The sequence below is a fragment of the Rana temporaria genome, chromosome 8 (assembly GCF_905171775.1).
Source record: "Rana temporaria chromosome 8, aRanTem1.1, whole genome shotgun sequence".
Taxonomy (NCBI): Eukaryota; Metazoa; Chordata; class Amphibia; order Anura; family Ranidae; genus Rana; species Rana temporaria.
The window spans coordinates 8151624-8171892 of record NC_053496.1 but is presented as its reverse complement, the minus strand read 5'-3'; the positions used below and the strand labels follow the sequence as shown (position 1 = coordinate 8171892).

At 47.5% G+C, this 20269-nt stretch overlaps 1 protein-coding gene across 6 annotated transcripts in view; it reads right to left on the bottom strand.

Moving 5' to 3' along the window:
- Positions 1–2907: 2907 nt before the first annotated feature.
- The window catches only part of ZFYVE27 (zinc finger FYVE-type containing 27), a 123371-nt gene continuing 106009 nt past the window's right edge, over positions 2908–20269 (bottom strand). For all 6 annotated transcript variants that reach the window (XM_040361269.1, XM_040361263.1, XM_040361265.1 and 3 more), the window contains 3 exons: positions 10265–10314; positions 6664–6745; positions 2908–3174 (listed from right to left, as the gene is read on the bottom strand). In XM_040361269.1, coding sequence (XP_040217203.1) covers positions 3110–3174; positions 6664–6745; positions 10265–10314 — 197 coding nt within the window. In that variant the 3' untranslated portion in view covers positions 2908–3109. The remainder of the gene's footprint in view (positions 3175–6663; positions 6746–10264; positions 10315–20269) is intronic.

The window sequence follows — 20269 nt, the reverse complement described above, 5'->3', positions numbered from 1 at the left end:
CACGCTAGGCACTCTGCAGATACCATCATGGCCTCCCTCCTGACTATCCATGCCTATTTCAGTGCCTCTTATTTAAACTGTTTATTTTGTCGATTTACCTTGGGGCTCTGTTCACACCTAGGCGCTTTGGCCCAGATTCACAAAGGAGATACGACGGAGTATCTCATATACTCCGTCGTATCTGTTTCTATCTATGCGACTGATCCATAGAATCAGTTACGCATAGATATCCCTAAGATCTGACAGGTGTAATTGTTTTACACTGTCGGATCTTAGGATGCAGTACCGCGGCCACCGCTGGGGGGAGTTTGCGTCGTAAACCAGCGTTGGATATGCAAATTAGGAGTTACGGCGATCCATGACGGTTTTTCGCGTTAGCTACGTCGCCGCTAGTCTAGTTTCCCGTCGCAAAGTTAGTCGTCGTTTTGGGTGCCTTAACTTTAGTCAGCAATCGTATTGCTGTCTAAAGTATGGCCGTCGTTCCCGCGTCGAAATTTAAAATTTAACGTCGTTTGCGTAACACGTCCGGGAATACGGAAGTACGCTATGCCCGTCGCCGTTCAAAAAAATGACGTCACTTTGCGCAAAGCACGGCGGGAGTTAAGAAACGGAGCATGCGCAGTAGGTCCGGCGCGGGAGCGCGCCTAATTTAAATGTTAGCCGCCCATTCGATTTGGACCGCCTTGCGCCGGGACGTATTTACGATACACCGCCGCAAGTTTCCAGGTAAGTGCTTTGTGGATCGGGCACTAAAACTGAAAACTTGCGGCGGTGTAACGTAAACGGCTTACGTTACACCGGCGCTAATGTACCTGAATCTGGCCCTTTGTTTTTTAAGCAGCGTTTTTGTACAGGTCAAAAGGCAAAATGTAAGAAGCAGAAACGCCTGTAATCTGCCAAAAAAGAAGCTCCTGTACTTTTTTGAGCTTCAGGCGTTTTGCTTCAAATTTAAATGAATGGGATTTGTCTTGTTGGGCATTTTTAGAGCCGAGGCTTACAGCAGAAAAAAAACGCCCAAAAACGCCTAGGTGTGAACAGAGCCTGAATGTTTTCCCTCTGGTCCCAAAAGTTTGTGAGCATTAGTTTGAGGGTGTGTTCAAATGGAGGGGGGGGGGGGGCAATTTTGTGGGTGTGGTTAAAAGTAGTCATGGGCATTAGAGTGTCCCTGGCTTTCATACTGTAGATCTGGTAACCTCTAACTGAAGTCCAGATCAGTGCAGAGGCCCGAAATGCATAGACAGGGGTTCCATTTATGTGTCACCTGTTCAGTAATCGGACATATTCTCGGCGGCAGATTTCCCCACCAGAACCAGCAGCAACAACAAAAATCTCCAGAATTGTGCCCCGGTGTAGAACCGCTATTGTTCTGGTCATCTGAAGAGGATATGTACCTTCAAAATCAGCAACAAGAGATATATATATATATATATATATATATATATATATATATATAGATATATATATATATATATATATATATATATATATATATATATTTCACCAATGCGTGAAAAAAAAAACAACAACAACTTAGTTATACTTTGCATCCTAAATACAATATTTCATGTTATAAAATGAAAAACTAAAAAAAACACAAAAAATTCTGATCAATAAATAAGGTTTTGCGCCATCTGCCCCTTGGGCGGCGCCTGGCAGGCGACATCTGTTCCAATGACAATATATCTGAGTACACGGCGTGCAGCTATTCACTGGCAGTGATGTCACAATGGGTGAGGATGAGGCGGCGAGCGTAAATTCAATAAACGCGCCATTCCAGATAATAAAGGCCTTCAGCCAATACCACGACTCGTTTTCTAAATGTAATGTGTGCCGACTTATCTCATTTGTGGTTTAATTTAAATACTGTGATGACAAAGCACATTACTCCATAGTGGGAGGAGGTCACTGACTATAATGCAGACTCATCCATCTTTATTTATATAAGGCCCCCTGCACACTGGGGCATTCAGGTGTATACAAGGGAAGGGGGGGTTGTTGGAGGGACAGGTGTATCATCCAGCATTGCAACTGAACGCTGTGTACCTGTCCTTCCTTTCCCCCGGGTGCACTGCAACTGAATGCTGCACCTGCCCTGCCCCCCACCCAGGGTGCATGTCAACTGAATGCTGCACCTGCCCCCCATTGCCCCTCCCAGGTGCAATGCAACTGAGAGCTGCGCCTGTCCTTCCTTTCCCCCGGGTGTACGGCAACTGAATGCTGCACCTGCCCCCCACCCACCCAGGGTGCATGTCAACTGAATGCTGCACCTGCCCCCCATTGCCCCTCCCAGGTGCAATGCAACTGAGAGCTGCACCTGTCCTTCCTTTCCCCCGGGTGCACTGCAACTGAATGCTGAACCTGCCCCGCCCCCAGGGTGCATGTCAACTGAATGCTGCACCTGCCCTCCATTGCCCCTCCCAGGTGCAATGCAACTGAGAGCTGCACCTGTCCTTCCTTTCCCCCGGGTGCACTGCAACTGAATGCTGAACCTGCACCCCCCCCCCCAGGGTGCATGTCAACTGAATGCTGAACCTGCACCCCCCCCCCCCCCAGGGTGCATGTCAACTGAATGCTGCACCTGCCCCCCATTGCCCCTCCCAGGTGCAATGCAACCGAGAGCTGCGCCTGTCCTTCCTTTCCCCCGGGTACATGGCAACTGAATGCTGCACCTGCCCCCCCCCCCCCCACCCAGGGTGCATGTCAACTGAATGCTGCACCTGCCCCCCATTGCCCCTCTAAGGTGCAATGCAACTGAGAGCTGCGCCTGTCCTTCCTTTCCCCCAGGTGCACTGCAACTGAACACTACAACTAAATGCCCCAATATGCAAGGAGCCCTCTGGGCTGCTTCAAGTATTTAAAAAAAGCTTCTTACAGCAGGTCCATGTCATAGAAATGTACAGAAGATAATTTTCTATATAAAACAGATAACTTCTGGGTTTTATACAATATACATTTATACAGATGTACAGCATGTAGACAGAACAAAGGAATAGATCAAAGACATGAAGATATCGGGTGTACACCCCTCCCACGCCAGAGAGTGTCCATCTCCGAATCCTGGTACTAGTGGCGCATTTCATGAGAAGGGTTCGTGGAGAACGCAAAGATCCTATTTACTCAATGCCTGGTTGCAGGGCGCGCATACAAACACCGTTTCTTTCTGTGCATCCGGAGCTGGAATGAAACAAAGGTACAGAAGTAGTGTCAGTGTATACGTTTGTACAGACCGGTACGGCCCATCAATAGGGGGTGTCCCCTCCCCCCCTCCCCATGCTACTCACAAAATGTTTTTCTTTTTAAAAGGTCCTTTAAAAAAAAGATATATCTATCTATTTATTTATCTAACTGCATGTCTATCTATTTTTCTAACTATCTGTCTGTTTATCTATCTATCAATCTATCTATCTACATATATATCTATCTACATGTCTGTCTATTTATCTATCTGCATGTCTATCTATCTTCATGTCCATTTATCTATCTGTCTGTTTATCCATCTAGCAATCTGCATATCTACCCATCTATCTACATCTGTCTATCTGTTTATCTATCTGCATGTCTATTTATCCAACTATCTGTATGTTTATCTATCTATCTTCATCTCCATTTATCCATCTATCTGCATATCTATCTGCATGTCTGTTTATCTATCTATCTACCTATCTGCATGTCTGTCTATTTATCTATTTGCATGTCTATCTACATATCTATTTATCCATCTGTCTGTTTATCTATCTGCATGTCTGTTTATCGATCTATCTATTCATCTTCATGTCTATCTATCTTTTTATCTATCAGCATATCTACATGTCGGACTATCTATCTATATGTCTGTCTATTTAACTGTCCGTTTGTCTAGCTGCATGTCTGTCTGTCTATTTATCTGCATGTCTATCTATTTTTCTAACTATCTGTCTGCTTATCTATCTATCTATCTATCTATCTATCTATCTATCTATCTATCTATCTTCATGTCTGTCTATCTATTTATCTATCTGCATATCTACTCATCTATCTAAACTGTCTATATGTTTATCTATTTGCATGTCTATCTATTTATCTACCTGCATGTCTATTTATCCAACTATCTGTCTATCTATCTGCTTGTCTGTTTATCCATCTATCTACATGTCTATCTATTTATCTGCATGTCTATCTATCTATCTATCTTCATATCTATTTATCCATCTGTCTGTTTATCTATTTATCCATCTGCATATCTGTTTATCGATCTATCTATCCATCCTCATGTTTATCTATCTTTTTATCTATCAGCATATCTACATGTCTGACTATCTATTTATCTATAGGTTTGTTTATCTGTCTGTTTGTCTATCTGCATGTCTATCTACATGTCTGTCTGTCTGTCTATTTATCTATCTATCTTCATGTCTATTTATCTAACTGTCTGTCTATCTATCTGCATGTCCATCTATCTGCCTGTCTGTAGGTCCTATTGCGAGCAAGTGATGGGGGAGGGGGTTGTTTGGGGGTGTGTTTGCGTCCCCCAAAAAAATGGAGCACCAGCCGCCACGGGTACAGACCAATGACTATTTGCACACATTTCAAGCTGAACTCCAAGCAGATCTAAAAGACATGAATTAAGGCCTTAAGCCCTGTACACACGGGCAAGAATCTCGTCAGGAAAAAAAACGTTTTTCCCCGACGATATTCATGGGAAGAATCTCTTGCCGCCCGAGTGTACAGACTCTCCTTTAAAAAAAAAACGGGGGTTCTCGCGAAAGGCAAGAACGCCGTGACGTCATAGCGTACGACGAGCATGCGCCCGTCACATTTGATGCCGTCGCCACCATCTTGCTGCACCCTACCTACAGTTGTGTTCAAAATTATTCAACCCCCCAATGCTGTAAAGGGTTTTAGGGAATTTAGTGTACATTTGTAATTGGATTCAGAATGAAATCCTACAAGGACTTATTAAAGAACCAAATGCAACTAAAATGACATCAATTGGTTTTGTAATACAGTAGTAAATGTTTCTTTTGTGAATTCTTCATTTACACAATTATTCAACCCCTTAAAGACTACCACTTTGAAGAACAGAGGTTCATTGAAGTGTTTTCAATCAGGTATTGAAAACACCTGTGGATGTCAGGGAGCAGCAATAAAGCCTAATAAGCACCAATCAGGCAGCTTTAAAATGACTGTGATACTCAGCTCCTTCTAGACATTTACTGGTGTGGTTACAAACATGGTGAGGTCAAGAGAATGGTCCAGGAAGACAAGAGAAGAGGTGATTACTCTTCACAGGAAGGGCAATGGCTATAAGAAGATTACAAAGATGTTAAACATACCAAGAGACACCATAGGAAGCATCATTCGCAAATTCAAGGCAAAGGGCACTGTTGAAACGCTACCTGGTCGTGGCAGAAAGAAGATGCTGACTTCGACTGCTGTGCGCTACCTGAAGCGTAGAGTGGAGAAAAGTCCCCGTGTGACTGCTGAGGAACTGACAAAAGATTTGTCAGATGTGGGTACTGGAGTTTCTGCTCAGACAATACGGCGCACACTGCGTAATGAAGGCCTCCATGCCAGAACTCCCAGGCGCACCCCCTTGCTGTCTCCAAAGAATAAGAAGAGTCGACTGCAGTATGCCAAAAGTCATGTGGGCAAACCACAGAAGTTTTGGGATTGTGTTCTGTGGACTGATGAAACAAAATTAGAAGTGTTTGGGCCCATGGATCAACGTTATGTTTGGAGGAGGAAGAACAAGGCCTATGATGAAAAGAACACCTTGCCTACTGTGAAGCATGGCGGGGGTCAATCATGCTTTGGGGCTGTTTTGCTTCTGCAGGTACATGGAAGCTTCAGCGTGTGCAAGGTACCATGAATTCTCTTCAGTACCAGGAGATATTGGATCACAATGTGATGCAGTCCGTCACAAACCTGAGGCTTGGGAGACGTTGGACCTTTCAACAGGACAATGATCCCAAGCATACCTCCAAGTCCACTAGAGCATGGTTGCAGATTAAAGGCTGGAACATTTTGGAGTGGCCATCGCAGTCACCAGACTTAAATACGATTGAGAACCTCTGGTGGGACTTAAAGAAAGCAGTTGCAGTGCGCAAGCCTAAGAATGTGACTGAACTGGAGGCTTTTGCCCATGACGAATGGGCAAAGATACCCGTAGATCGCTGCAAGACACTTGTGTCAAGCTATGCTTCACGTTTAAAAGCTGTTATAACTGTAAAAGGATGTTGTACTAAGTACTAAGATTGAATGTCACTTGGGGGTTGAATAAAACTGATAATGATGTGAGCACAGAAAAGACATTTGTGGTAATTTCATTATAAATGTTATGTTATATTTGTCTGACCTACACGTGCCTCTTTGATTTAATTGTAAGCAGGATGACTGAATGATCAAAATCAATGTAAAACTGGCCAAAACAATCAATTTCAGTGGGGGGTTGAATAAATTTGAATACAACTGTATGCCTAGGAAGCTACCGTGCATGCGTCAAAGTAATTTCGAGCATGCGCAGGTTTCCAAGCCGACAGGTAAGTATACACACTCTCGGGTTTAAATAAGGATTAAAAGAAGGAAGACAATAATAATAATGCAAATACAGTAAAATAATTTGTGTGGTCAAGTGATTTTTTTTTTTTTGGAGCAGAAGGATGTGGTTTCTTACAAACGCCTCACCTGTGGCTCCCATAGCAGATTTGGGGACTTTGTATGAACAACACCGTGAACAGAAGCTGTTTCCACAGTTATTGCAGCAGCGCTGTAAAGGAAGGGAGGAGGAGACGTAAAAAGTAGTAACATAGCCAACATTTACCACTGACATTTAAAGTCCAATTCAATTCCAATGTGGTTGAAATCATTCACCTACATTCCACGCGCATAGAAGAGAAGAAGACGTAAAATAGGTTGTTTGCTCTCTTTGCAGCCAAGACCTGAGCAGAAAAGCCTGTCCCCTGCCAGCATGCTAAAACTAATCAGCATTTATCATGAATTTGTCGATTAGAACAACTCTGGTTCTCGCCCAGCAGTGGGTGTGTCAGACCTCCGAAGAGAGACCACTGCTTCTACACAGAGAGCAAAGGGCCCACACCATGGCTACAGGCTGTGGCTGCTTTCTAACGAATGTGCCTGGAATGTATTTAGCGGATTTAAACTAAAGGTTCAGTTGGGCTTTAAAGTGACTCATATAAACACACACAAAAAAATCTTCTCTACAAAGAAAATATTTAGTTAAACCATGGATCTCCAAACCACCGCCCCTGGGCCTTCTACAGTGTGCACAGATTGTGGAATAAGGTTGGCAGAGCCTGCCTATGGTCTTCAATTATTCCCCAAGGGGGACACATAACGAAATCTGGATATAAAAAGGGGGAATATGATGGGGGCCACCTACACAAGGAGGATCTGATGCGGGCCACCTACACAAGGAGGATCTGATGGGGGCCACCTACACAAGGAGGATCTGATGGGGGCCACCTACGCAAGGGAGGAATATGATGGGGGCCACCTACGCAAGGGAGGAATATGATGGGGGCCACCTACGCAAGGGAGGAATATGATGGGGGCCACCTACGCAAGGGAGAAATCTGATGGGGGCCACCTACGCAAGGGAGGAATCTGATGGGGGCCACCTACACAAGGAGGATCTGATGGGGGCCACCTACGCAAGGGAGGAATATGATGGGAGCCACCTACGCAAAGGAGGAATATGATGGGGGTCACCTACACAAGGAGGATCTGATGGGGGCCACCTACGCAAGGGAGGAATATGATGGGAGCCACCTACGCAAGGAGGATCTGATGGGGGCCACCTACGCAAGGGAGGAATATGATGGGGGCCACCTACGCAAGGGAGGAATATGATGGGGGCCACCTACGCAAGGGAGGAATATGATGGGGGCCACCTACGCAAGGGAGGAATATAATGGGGGCCACCTGCGCAAGGGAGGAATATGATGGGAGCCACCTACACAAGGAGGATCTGATGGGGGCCACCTACGCAAGGAGGGATCTGATGGGGGCCACCTACGCAAGGAGGGATCTGATGGGGGCCACCTACGCAAGGAGGGATCTGATGGGGGCCACCTACGCAAGGGAGGAATATGATGGGGGCCACCTACGCAAGGGGGGAATCTGATGGGGGCCACCTACGCAAGGGGGGAATCTGACGGGGGCCACCTACGCAAGGGGGGAATCTGACGGGGGCCACCTACGCAAGGGGGGAATCTGACGGGGGCCACCTACGCAAGGGGGGAATCTGACGGGGGCCACCTACGCAAGGGGGGAATCTGACGGGGGCCACCTACGCAAGGGGGGAATCTGACGGGGGCCACCTACGCAAGGGGGGAATCTGACGGGGGCCACCTACGCAAGGGGGGAATCTGACGGGGGCCACCTACGCAAGGGAGGAATCTGATGGGGGCCACCTACGCAAGGGAGGAATCTGATGGGGGCCACCTACGCAAGGGAGGAATCTGATGGGGGCCACCTACGCAAGGGGGAATCTGATAGGGGCCACCTACGCAAGGGGGAATCTGATGGGGGCCACCTACGCAAGGGAGGAATATGATGGGGGCCACCTACGCAAGGGAGGAATATGATGGGGGCCACCTACGCAAGGGAGGAATATGATGGGGGCCACCTACGCAAGGGAGGAATATGATGGGGGCCACCTACGCAAGGGAGGAATATGATGGGGGCCACCTACGCAAGGGAGGAATATGATGGGGGCCACCTACGCAAGGGAGGAATATGATGGGGGCCACCTACGCAAGGGAGGAATATGATGGGGGCCACCTATGCATGAGGAATATGATGCGCAAGGGGGGAATATGATGGGGGCCACCTAAGCAAGGGGGGAATATGATGGGGGGAATATGATGGGGGCCACCTACGCAAGGGAGGGAATCTGATGGGGGCCACCTACGCAAGGAGGGAATCTGATGGGGGCCACCTACGCAAGGAGGGAATCTGATGGGAGCCACCTACGCAAGCAGGGAATCTGATGGGGGCCACCTACGCGAGTGAGGAATCTGATGGGGGCCACCTACGCAAGGAGGGAATCTGATGGGGGCCACCTACACAAGGGGGGAATCTGATGGGGGCCACCTACGCAAGGGGGAATCTGATGGGGGCCACCTACGCAAGGGGGAATCTGATGGGGGCCACCTACGCAAGGGGGAATCTGATGGGGGCCACCTACGCAAGGGGGAATCTGATGGGGGCCACCTACGCAAGGGGGGAATCTGATGGGGGCCACCTACACAAGGGGGGAATCTGATGGGGGCCACCTACGCAAGGGGGGAATCAGATGGGGGCCACCTACGCAAGGGGGGAATCTGATGGGGGCCACCTACGCAAGGGGGGAATCTGATGGGGGCCACCTACGCAAGGAGGGAATCTGATGGGGGCCACCTACGCAAGGGAGGAATATGATGGGGGCCACCTACGCAAGGGAGGAATCTGATGGGGGCCACCTACGCAAGGGGGAATCTGATGGGGGCCACCTACGCAAGGGGGAATCTGATGGGGGCCACCTACGCAAGGGGGAATCTGATGGGGGCCACCTACGCAAGGGGGAATCTGATGGGGGCCACCTACGCAAGGGGGGAATCTGATGGGGGCCACCTACGCAAGGGGGGAATCTGATGGGGGCCACCTACGCAAGGGGGGAATCTGATGGGGGCCACCTACGCAAGGGGGGAATCTGATGGGGGCCACCTACGCAAGGGGGGAATCTGATGGGGGCCACCTACGCAAGGGGGGAATCTGATGGGGGCCACCTACGCAAGGAGGGAATCTGATGGGGGCCACCTACGCAAGGGGGGAATCTGATGGGGGCCACCTACGCAAGGAGGGAATCTGATGGGGACCATCTACATAAGGGGGCTCTGATGGGGGCCATCTACATAAGGGGGCTCTGATGGGGGCCATCTACATAAGGGGGCTCTGATGGGGGCCATCTACATAAGGGGGCTCTGATGGGGGCCATCTACATAAGGGGGCTCTGATGGGGGCCATCTACATAAGGGGGCTCTGATGGAGTCCCTGATGTAAGGCAGGACTCCAATGGGGATCCTAGCATATAAGTTGACTGAAGAGTACCCTGATGTAAGGGGGGGGGGGGGGTTTCTTCGGCCCAACAATACAAAGTGGCCCTCATACTAAAAGGTTTCAAGGTCCCCGAGTTAGATGCTCACTAGATTTCAGGCATTTTTCTGTACTAAAGAAACAAAAACATGATGTGTTCAGGTCAATAAAGGAAATAAAAGGGACATACCCTCTTCTTCAGTAGTATGGAAAAGGGTGCATTGCATCCATAACAGTTACCTGAAATATAAAAAGGAGACATAGAATCTATGAGATGAAGGAAGAGAGCACACACGGTGGACATACAGTATATTCAATAAATCACAGCATACACTGACATTGCAGGCAAATGTAGGTAAAAGAATTCCCGTGTGAAGTCCCCCCCTGATGGGTCTTTGGTTCAATGACATCACAGGTCCTCTTCACCCTCCATCAGTGGGCAGATCCTACATGTCGCTGCATTCTCCTAGCAGCCAGAAAGAATAGACCCCCTCCTTCAACAGTAGATCCTTGCCAGCAATGATTGACCCCCCAAGCAACATAACGTTCCACACCCAGCAACAATAGATCCCCTCCAGGAACTATAGATTCCACAGCAGTCGTCATCAATAGACTCTCCAGCACCCCTTGTCATTCAATACATTCAGTTCTAGAGGTGCTGGACACGGGCACCATTTTCATACTTTTGGCTCTGTATGCTACCAGAATAAAATTAAAACAAAAACCAAGTTGCAGCTTTAACCCCTTCCCGCTGAGCAAACGCATATATGCGGCCTCGGCTTTCGGGGGTTATAACGGGATGCAGGCATGATCCCGGTGCAGTTGTTTAGAGCGGGCGAATGGCTATTGAGACATAACCGATGCGGCTAAAAGCCGCTCGGTTGTTATACCGGAGGGGACATCCCCCCTCCCGCCGTTCTGACTGGGCCTCCCGTTACACCGGGAGACCCGATCCATGAATCCGTGGCTTCCGGCACCTTGTGTCACGGCTTTGATCCAGTCTCCTGAACGTAAAAACAGAAGCAACGCCCCAATGGTCAGTCCGCCCCTGCTGCGTTAGGCGGTCCTTAAAGCGGAGCTCCACCCTAAAGTGAAACTCCAGCTGATCTGAACCCTCCCCCCTCCGGTGTCACATTTGACACCTTTCAGGGGGAGGGGAGGTGCAGATACCTGTCTAAAGACAGGTATTTGCACCCACTTCCGGCCACACAGTCTCGGGCAGACTGCGAGCATGACGTCACCTTCTCGTCCCCCCGTTGTGTGCTGGGAACACTCGGCTCCCAGTACACAGCGGGAGCCAATCGGCAGGCGTAGCGCGACTCGCGCATGCGCCGTAGGGAACCGGGCAGTGAAGCAGGAGCGATTCACTTTCTGGTTCCCTCACCGAGGATGGCGAGGGGGGGGGGGGACAGCAGAGTGAAGAGCGATCGCTCGTCCTCTGCTGCAGACGGCGCTGGACTCCAGGACAGGTAAGTGTGCCGATATTAAAAGTCAGCAGCTGCAGTATTTGTAGCTGCTGGCTTTTAATATTTTTTTTTCAGCGCACATCCGCTTTAAGTGGTTAAGCCGCACCCAATTTGCATAGGTGTGAACCCGGCCTAAGTCCATATCCATTATCTAAAGCTTTATATACATTTATAACTATGGCTCGAATATGTTTTTGCAAATACCTGAAAAAAAAAAAATGAAATTGTGCCTGTATCCAAATCTATATGGATCTAACCATGTGTGGCACATGGATGTTAACCACTTAAGGACCCCTTCACGCCGATATACGTCGGCAGAATGGCACATCAACGTACCTGTACGTTCCCCTTTAAAGCGGAGGTTCACCCATAGAGAACACATTTTCCCCTTAGATTCATGCTCGTTTTGTCTAGGGGAATCGGCTATTTATTTTAAAATATGTGCAGTACTTACCCGTTTACGAGACGCATCCTCTCCGTCGCTTCCGGGTATGGGCTGCGGGAGCGGGCATTCCTTCTTGATTGACAGTCTTCCGAGAGGCTTCCGACGGTCGCATCCATCGCGTCACGATTTTCCGAAAGAAGCCGAACGTCGGTGCGCAGGCGCAGTATAGAGCCGCACCGACGTTCGGCTTCTTTCGGCTACGAGTGACGCGATGGATGCGACCGTCGGAAGCCTCTCGGAAGAATGTCAATCAAGAAGGAACGCCCGCTCCCGAAGACCCATACCCGGAAGCGACGGAAGAAGATGCAGCTCGAAAACGGGTAAGTACTGCTCATATTTTAATATAAATAGCCGATTCCCCTAGACCGAACGAGCAGGAAGCTAAGGGGAGATTTTTTTTTTTTTTTTAAATGGGTGAACTCCCGCTTTAAGCCCAGCCGTGGGGTCTCGCGCGTGCACGCGACCCGGTCCGAAGCTCCGTGGCCGCGGGACTCGCGGACTCAATTGCCGCTGGAGTCCCGCGATGGGTCCCCGGAGCTGAAGAACGGGGAGAGCTGTGTGTAAACACAACTTCCCCGTTCTTCACTGTGGCGCAGTCATTGATCGTCTGTTCCCTTTTATAGGGAAACACAATCAATGACATCACACCTACGGCCACACCCCCCTACAGTTAGAAACAGAGATGAGGTCACACTTAACCCCTTCAGCGCCCCCCTTGTGCAATTGTCATTTTCACAGTAAACAATGCATTTTTAATGCATTTTTTTGCTGTGAAAATGACAATGGTCCCAAAAATGTGTCAAAATTGTCCGATGTGTCCGCCATAATGTCGCAGTCACGAAAAAAAACGCTGATCGCCGCCATTAGTAGTAAAAAATAAATAATTAATAAAAATGCAATAAAACTATCCCCTATTTTGTAAACGCTATAAATTTTGCGCAAACCAAATCAATAAACGCTTGTTGCGATTTTTTTTTTACCAAAAATATGTAGAAGAATACGTATCGGCCTAAACTGAAAAAGTTTTTTTAGATCTTTTTGGGGGATATTTATTATAGCAAAAAGTAAAAAATATTGAATTTTTTTCAAAATTGTCGCTCTATTTTTGTTAATAGCGCAAAAAATGAAAACCGCAGAGGTGATCAAATACCGCCAAAAGAAAGCTCCATTTGTGGGGAAAAAAGGACGCCAATTTTGTTTGGGAGCCACGTCGCACGACCGCGCAATTGTCAGTTAAATAAAAGCAGTGCCGAATTGCAAAAACTGGCCGGGTCCTTTAGCTGCCTAAAGGTCCGGGTCTTAAGTGGTTAAAGCCCACCCTCTGTGTTGCATGGGCAGCAAGAGGTTAATAATTCAAAGAAAATGTATAAAAAAAAATAAAAAATCGCAGTGATGTTGTTCGCTTTCCCTCAAGACTATTAGAGTGACAAGTGCGAAAATATTTGGTCTAGAAAAGAAAATATGACATCAGTTCTCATTGGAATGTGTCATTTACGGGCTCCGATTTCTGGCATTCTTCACGATTATAGGCAGGTTGACAAGCTTTTTGCGTTATACTTGTGAAGGAAAACCAACCCCCCCCCCCCCCCCCCCATCTCCAAGTCAGATATTCTACAGGAATCTTTGTAGAACAGAAGTCTTTTAAAGAGAGACAGTTCTGCAAACGCATTAAATGTGAACGGCGATATACTGCAAACTTTGGGGAACAGAAATGTGATGTGTGCAAAACAAAGCAGGCGGCAGTTCTGAAGGTAAACAGTAAAAAAAAGGTGGTGATGTAAAGCAAAAATGACAGGCAAACCATAAAAGGCCAACACAAGCCTATACGTTTCGGAGGGTGCAGGTGTATTATTTTAGGTGTTCGGAAACCGGCCATGGAACACAAACTTGGGTAATGTCATTACAAAAACACACCTTGGGTTTCATCAGTTTGTACAACAGCCGTAACAGCACAGAGTGGAATCAGCCACTATGATGTCATATTTATTAGTAGGCAGGCTCATAAAGGTGCTCATAGTGTTATAGTAATAAGAAAAAAAAAACTATGCAAGTAAAATCCCACTTTATTAAACTGTGAAATCTGATATATAGCAGCATAATTGTAAGCTCCAACGAGCAGGGCCCTCCGATTCCTCCTGTATTGATTTGTCTTGCCCCGATGTTGTAAAGCACTGTGTAAACTGTTGGTGCTATATAAATCCTATCACTTTTTGATCTATCAATTTTTGCAGTCTTCTTTGGAGGTTTCTCTGCACTCCTTTCCCGTATTCAGGGGAGGGCTGGGCCGGGGGGCAGGGTGGAAATTGCCTCCCATGCCACTCTAACTTATGTTCAAAATGGTCGGCATCCTCTGCCCCAGGTGCGGACTGATTATTGGGACTTTCTGGCACCCCATGCCATTAGGGGGGTACAACACCTAGCTTATATGTAGTTACAAACTGTTACAATGACAATCTCCGCCCCCCCCTCACACAGTGGGGGCTCCCATACAGATTATAGGCAGACACTTTGGAGCCGACCCTGTAGACACATTTCTTAAGGGTAAACACAGGTCTTCTTCACACACACAATAGATCAATTACCCTTTAAAATAGAGAGCTGGCTGGGGATGGGACATTAACATTTCAACAGTCTGTTATGCAGGGGAATGAGTCACACATGAAATCACCTTTTACCTCTAACACACACAGCATTAAACTAGCAGGGAGAATTAAACTGAAGCATATAGGCAAAAAGTCCTTCACAGGGGCCCCATCAGGTTTGCCAGGCTCAATAAAACCATGGACAGTATGTAAAAATCTGTTTTTATTACATCTGTCTCTGCTATGTCCGAAACCGACATGCTTTTGATGTGAAAATCCTGAGATTTTAGCTGCCCTGCCTCCTGGCGTGGTGACTATCTGTAAGCCCAGGGGCCCCATAATCTTCTATTGCCCGGGGGTCCCATGGGTTGTCAGTCCACCCCTGCTCTGCCCTCTACCATTTTCTTTTTTATTCTGCACTAGGAAGTCGAGCCGGGGGGCGTGGCCACAGCGGCTGACCACTAGCTGTTGCATTCCAGGAGTTGAAGTCCACGCTTAAGCTTCTGGTGGGTGCAAAACAGAGCAGCGCAGAGGAAACTACAACTCCCTGGGACCGGATTCTTGGAAGCAGGCAGAGGCAGTGTGTGCCAGGGAGTCGGGACACAGGGCTACAGGGCTGGGCGCTGGCTGCAACTTGACCCCAGGAGTATTACCCCCCAGGAGGCCGTGGCGTGCAAGGACCTGCTGAGCTGAGATCACTGAGGTGAGAGACCCTGACACCCCTAGCTGACCCCCATCTCCCCCCCATGAACCCCATAAAACCTGCCCCAGTGATCAGGCTGCATTGATGGGCACTGGAGTTGGCTGCACCGATGGGCACTGGTGAGGCTGCATTGAAAAACCAGGTGGGCCATGGATGGTGAGCTCATTCGGCGGTTCAATAGGCCGCTTGACTGGACTTGCCCCCCAGGCCTAAAGCCAGCCCTCCCCTGCCTGTATTCATGGTGGCTAGTAGGCCTTCCCGAATCCCATGGAGTTACCCTTGCATGCACGCTTCGGCCTATGACAGGCACGCAGGTGCAAAAAATAAAACACTCCCAATCGCGCTCTCTGATCAACCAACCAAAACCTCCTCCACATCCCCAAGTCCCGCTACAAATCGAAGGGAGAACGAAGATTTGCAGTCCAAGGACCACGGCCATGTAACGCTCTACCCACAAACATCCGCATGGAGGAAAACCATCGGGCCTTCAGGAAAAAACGTAAGACCCACCTCTTCTGAAGGATCAGGACGACACTGGATGGCACTGGATCGCCTTGAGGCGATTTAGTTCGCATTTGCAGCGCTAAACAAGTTATTCACTCACTCAGGACCTAGATCACTGTGGTTCTGGTTCCTTGGGCAGAGGGTTTTGATTCCAGTGTCCACCAGCGGGTATCTCCCAGCAGCCAAGAGACACCAGTAATTAGTTTCCACTTAATGCTGGCTGCTGGAAGGGTATTTAGGTCCTCCCAAACCAATTGTGTCTCGCTCCAGTGTTTTGCTTGCTGCCAGATACTACTAGCTGTTCCTCACTGACAACGTCACGTATGACGAAACGCATCTGGAGGAGGGTACGTGCCGACGTCACCATGCCGTCTCGTTAGGAGGATGGGAGCTAGCTTTGTAGCCGGCCGGCTTTACAATTTATGCGCGATTTAAAAAAACTTTTGAAATGTACGTGCAACTATATTTTTTACCGAGCAATGAATAATGAATTAGACAATATTACGCTATGGTCAGTTTTTCTTTTTGGGTTCATTGTTGAATATAACGATACAGAGCTTATGGGGTCATCGGTGCGAGTCATTTGAACCATTCATCCAGGGTTCCCCGAGATCTTCCGTGCAAGCAAAGGTCATGGCTGGGCTATAGCCACATGCCTGGTTTGCTTGCTATCTGGTAAGCGAGTTTTCTATAAGGTGGCGGTGCACTTTTGTGAATCAATCACTGTGGTGTCTACTATCGGAATAAGTTTATGCTCTTCCATTAACGCAATTATTTTTGAACTTTAACTAGCGTGGCTTTTCCCTATTTATCTATATTTTGTGTATATTCCACATTTAGCCGCTGCTTGGTCCATCCGTTTTTATTTTCTTATTTTATTAGCTTAGTTTTTCCCCCCTCTAGATACTACTAGCCGTTATCCTTTTCCTGCTATCGTTAGTTGTTAGTTAGGCTTCGGTTTGTTAGTCATTCGTCAGATATTCCGTTACGTTTTTTTTTGTCTCCATTATATTTTCATGTTTGCAGCGTGCTGATGTTTGAAAGGATTTTATTTCACTGTAAATAAATCATTCCCAGCAACAAAAAATATCCCCACAGGTAATCCGTTTCCACCTGATGCTGGCTGCTGGGAGGGTATTTAGGTCCTCCGAAACTAAAGCCGCGTACACACGACCATTTTTCATGTCATGGGAAAAACTACATTTTTCTGGACGTGATTCTTGTCAAGCCTGCCTTGCATACACACGATGGTGAACAAAAAAAAATGCTCGCGCAAAGCGCGGTGACGTACAACACATATGACTGCACTATAAAAAGGGGAAGTTCCATTCGGATGGCGCCACCCTTTGGGCTGCTTTTGCTGATTTCGTGTTAGTAAAAGTTTGGTGAGAGACGATTTGCGCTTTTCAGTCTTCCTGCTTTTCAGTCTGTTACAGTGCGACGAATGTGCTATCTCCATTACAAATGCTAGTTTTACCAGAACGAGTGCTCCCGTCTCATAACTTGCTCCTGAGCATGCACGTTTTTTTCCCCGTCGTTAAAGCCTACACACGACCGTTTTTTCACTACGGGAAAAAACAAGAAAAATTAGAGCATGTACTGAATTTTTAATGGCCATTTTTCTCGTCGAGAAAAATGCTCTGGAGCCCACACACGATCGTTTTTAATGACCAATTTAAAATATGGCATTTTTCACGCCATGAAAAACGGTCATGTGTGTACGCGGCATAAGGGTCTCTGGCTCCAGTGTTTTGCTTGCTGACAGATACTTCTAGCTGTTATCCTGTCCCTGCAATTGTTAGTTGTTAGCTAGGCTTCTGTTTGTTAGTCATTGGGTATTCTGTTACTGGGTTTTTTGGTTAATTTATATTTTCATGTTTGCGGTGTGCTGATGTTTTGAAAGATTTGATTTCACTGTAAATAAATCTCACTTCCAGCGACTAACAGACCCCCCAAAAAATCAGATTCTGCCTGATGCTGGCCGCTGGGAGGGTATTTAGGCCCTCCCACACTAAGTGTATCTCACTCCATTGTTTTGCTTGCTGCCAGATATTGCCGTTATCCTGTACCTGCCCCTGACCTGTTTACTTTACCCTGTATCCTGCTGCCTGGTACCTGCCCCCCCTTGTTCCAGATCCCAGTTTTGGTTCCCCTTATCATCTACTCCCTGCACTTCTAGTTTTCCCTGATTTTCGGTGTTCCCAATATCTGTATATATTGCATATAGTTAGTTAGGCTTTTGTTTATTAATTATTAGTCAGGTATGCTGCCACTGTTTTTTTTTGTGCCTGGGAACACCCTAATCACCTGCACCACTGATAAGTCAGTACACTGGCCCCCCTATACCTGGTCCAGGCCCTATCAATTCAAAAGGAGGGACCTGGCACCTGCTGAGCAGGAGGACTGGCTGTACTGCCTTTTTGCTGTGCATGTGCATGTCATAGCTGTCAAAGTTGGCCCTCAACTCCAGGCCCCATTAACAAATCAGGAGTAGGAGTGGTTCCCAATCATGTGATGTCAGTTATGACATGGTAATTACATGCAGACTGACTGCTTTACTCAGTAGAGACCAAAGATAAAACCTTCCAGGCTGTATATTGCACCCTAAAGATGTTGGCTCCCATTTCTCCCATAGTTTATGGCCCGGATTCACAAAGCACTTGCATCTCGAGATACGCCGCGTAAGTGCAAATATGCGTCGTCATATCTGTGCGCTGTGCCCACAAAAATTGATACGCCTGAAAATAGGCTTCATCCGACCAACGTAACTTTCCTACGCTGGGGTAGAGTGGGCGCATATTTACGCTGGATGTATTTAGCGCTCCCATTGATTTTCTATTCACATATGCAAATGAGGGAGATATGCCGATTCACGAACGTCCGTCCGTCCGTCGCAGTGCGCGTAAAGTCATACGTCCGGCGTAAAGTTATGCCCCATAAAGGAGGTGTAACTCAGCAGCATCCATGCAAAGGTCTGCACCAGGGAACTCAAGCCGCCGTATTTTACGTCGTTTACGTTGGATGTGAATAGGGCTGGGCGTAGGTTACGTTCACGCCGTAGGCAGTGATCCGTCGTATCTTAGGGAGCAGATCCGACGTGATTCTGAGCATGCGCACTGGAATGCGTCCACGGGACGGCGCATGCGCCGTTCATTATACGTATCTGTCTGAGACTCAGCCCATCATTTGCATGGCTCACGCCCACTTCCACATACGCCGGCGTACGCCTAGGAAACCCAGTGCAGATTTGGCAGCACTGGCTTTGTGAATCCAGTGCTTGCCTCTCTGCGCTGCGTCGGCGTAGCGTAAAGAAGATACGCTACGGCGGCATAAATATGCGCCGCCGTTTGTGAATCCGGGCCACAGTGTTTATTTCGCTTTTTACATGGAGTTCAGTCTTACATGTATTTAATGGAGGACTATAAATCTAAACCATCATCCCCGTAGAATTATCCAGACGCAGAGCCATGGTGCCGTGCCGTGTTGGATTGGTCCCACTACTGCTGTTTGCTGTCATCCTAATATGCGTGATAAATACTGTTGGAAATTTGGTCCTACAGCCTACGCCCCCTCATTTGGCCGGACAGGAATTCTGAGATTGGATTAGTTTATCTTGAAGTTTATATTAGTTGGCTGAGGCAGAAAATACTCAGAGAACATATTTTTTCCATTATAGGCAGCACAGCCATGGTGATCATGTGTGAGCGGAAAGAAGGACAGCTCCTGCCTGCAAACATAACTCATGCTTGAAATCTTACAGCCACCCCCCTCCGGCACACGGTATGTTGTAAAATTGTTACTCCTATAAATTTTCAGGTTTTTACTTTTACTCCGTTTTGATTTAGAGCCGAGCGGCCCCGCGGTGGGGATCAGGCCAAAGCAGCACATTATGAAGTAGCATTGAGGCCGCAGGTGGCCAATTTCCCCGCGCGTCTGCAGCAGAAATCAAAAGCTACAAAACCTTTCTCCGTTTGGGATTTTATTTTGGCCCGATCTTTCAGGCAACACACAGTTATGCTCGAAGTATTTCAAACAGAAGGAAAAAATAAAATAAAATGTAGATTAAAATGTTTCTAAAAAGGTAAAGTATGAGGAGCAACTCCATTCAATAAACGCAAACAAATCAACTTATCAATGCATTCCGCAACAGTGCTCTTAGGAAAAATAACGCTGGACCCATAGGGTCTCACTGGTATTGCCATCATAAAGTATTGATGTAATCAGGGGTGTCAAACTCATTGTGGGCCGCATCAGCAATATGGTTACCCTCAAAGGGCCAGTTGTATCCATTAAGCCTCGTACACACGATCAAATTTTCTGACGGGAAAATCCGACCGCTTGTACGCTCTATCGAACAATTGTTGTCGGATTTTCCGTGGACGAATGTTGGATAGCATGCTTTAAAATCTTCCCACAATTGTGAGCTGTCGGATTTTCCGAACGTGTGTACAAAAAGTCCATCGGACAAACCTCCAAAGTACAAAACACGCATGCT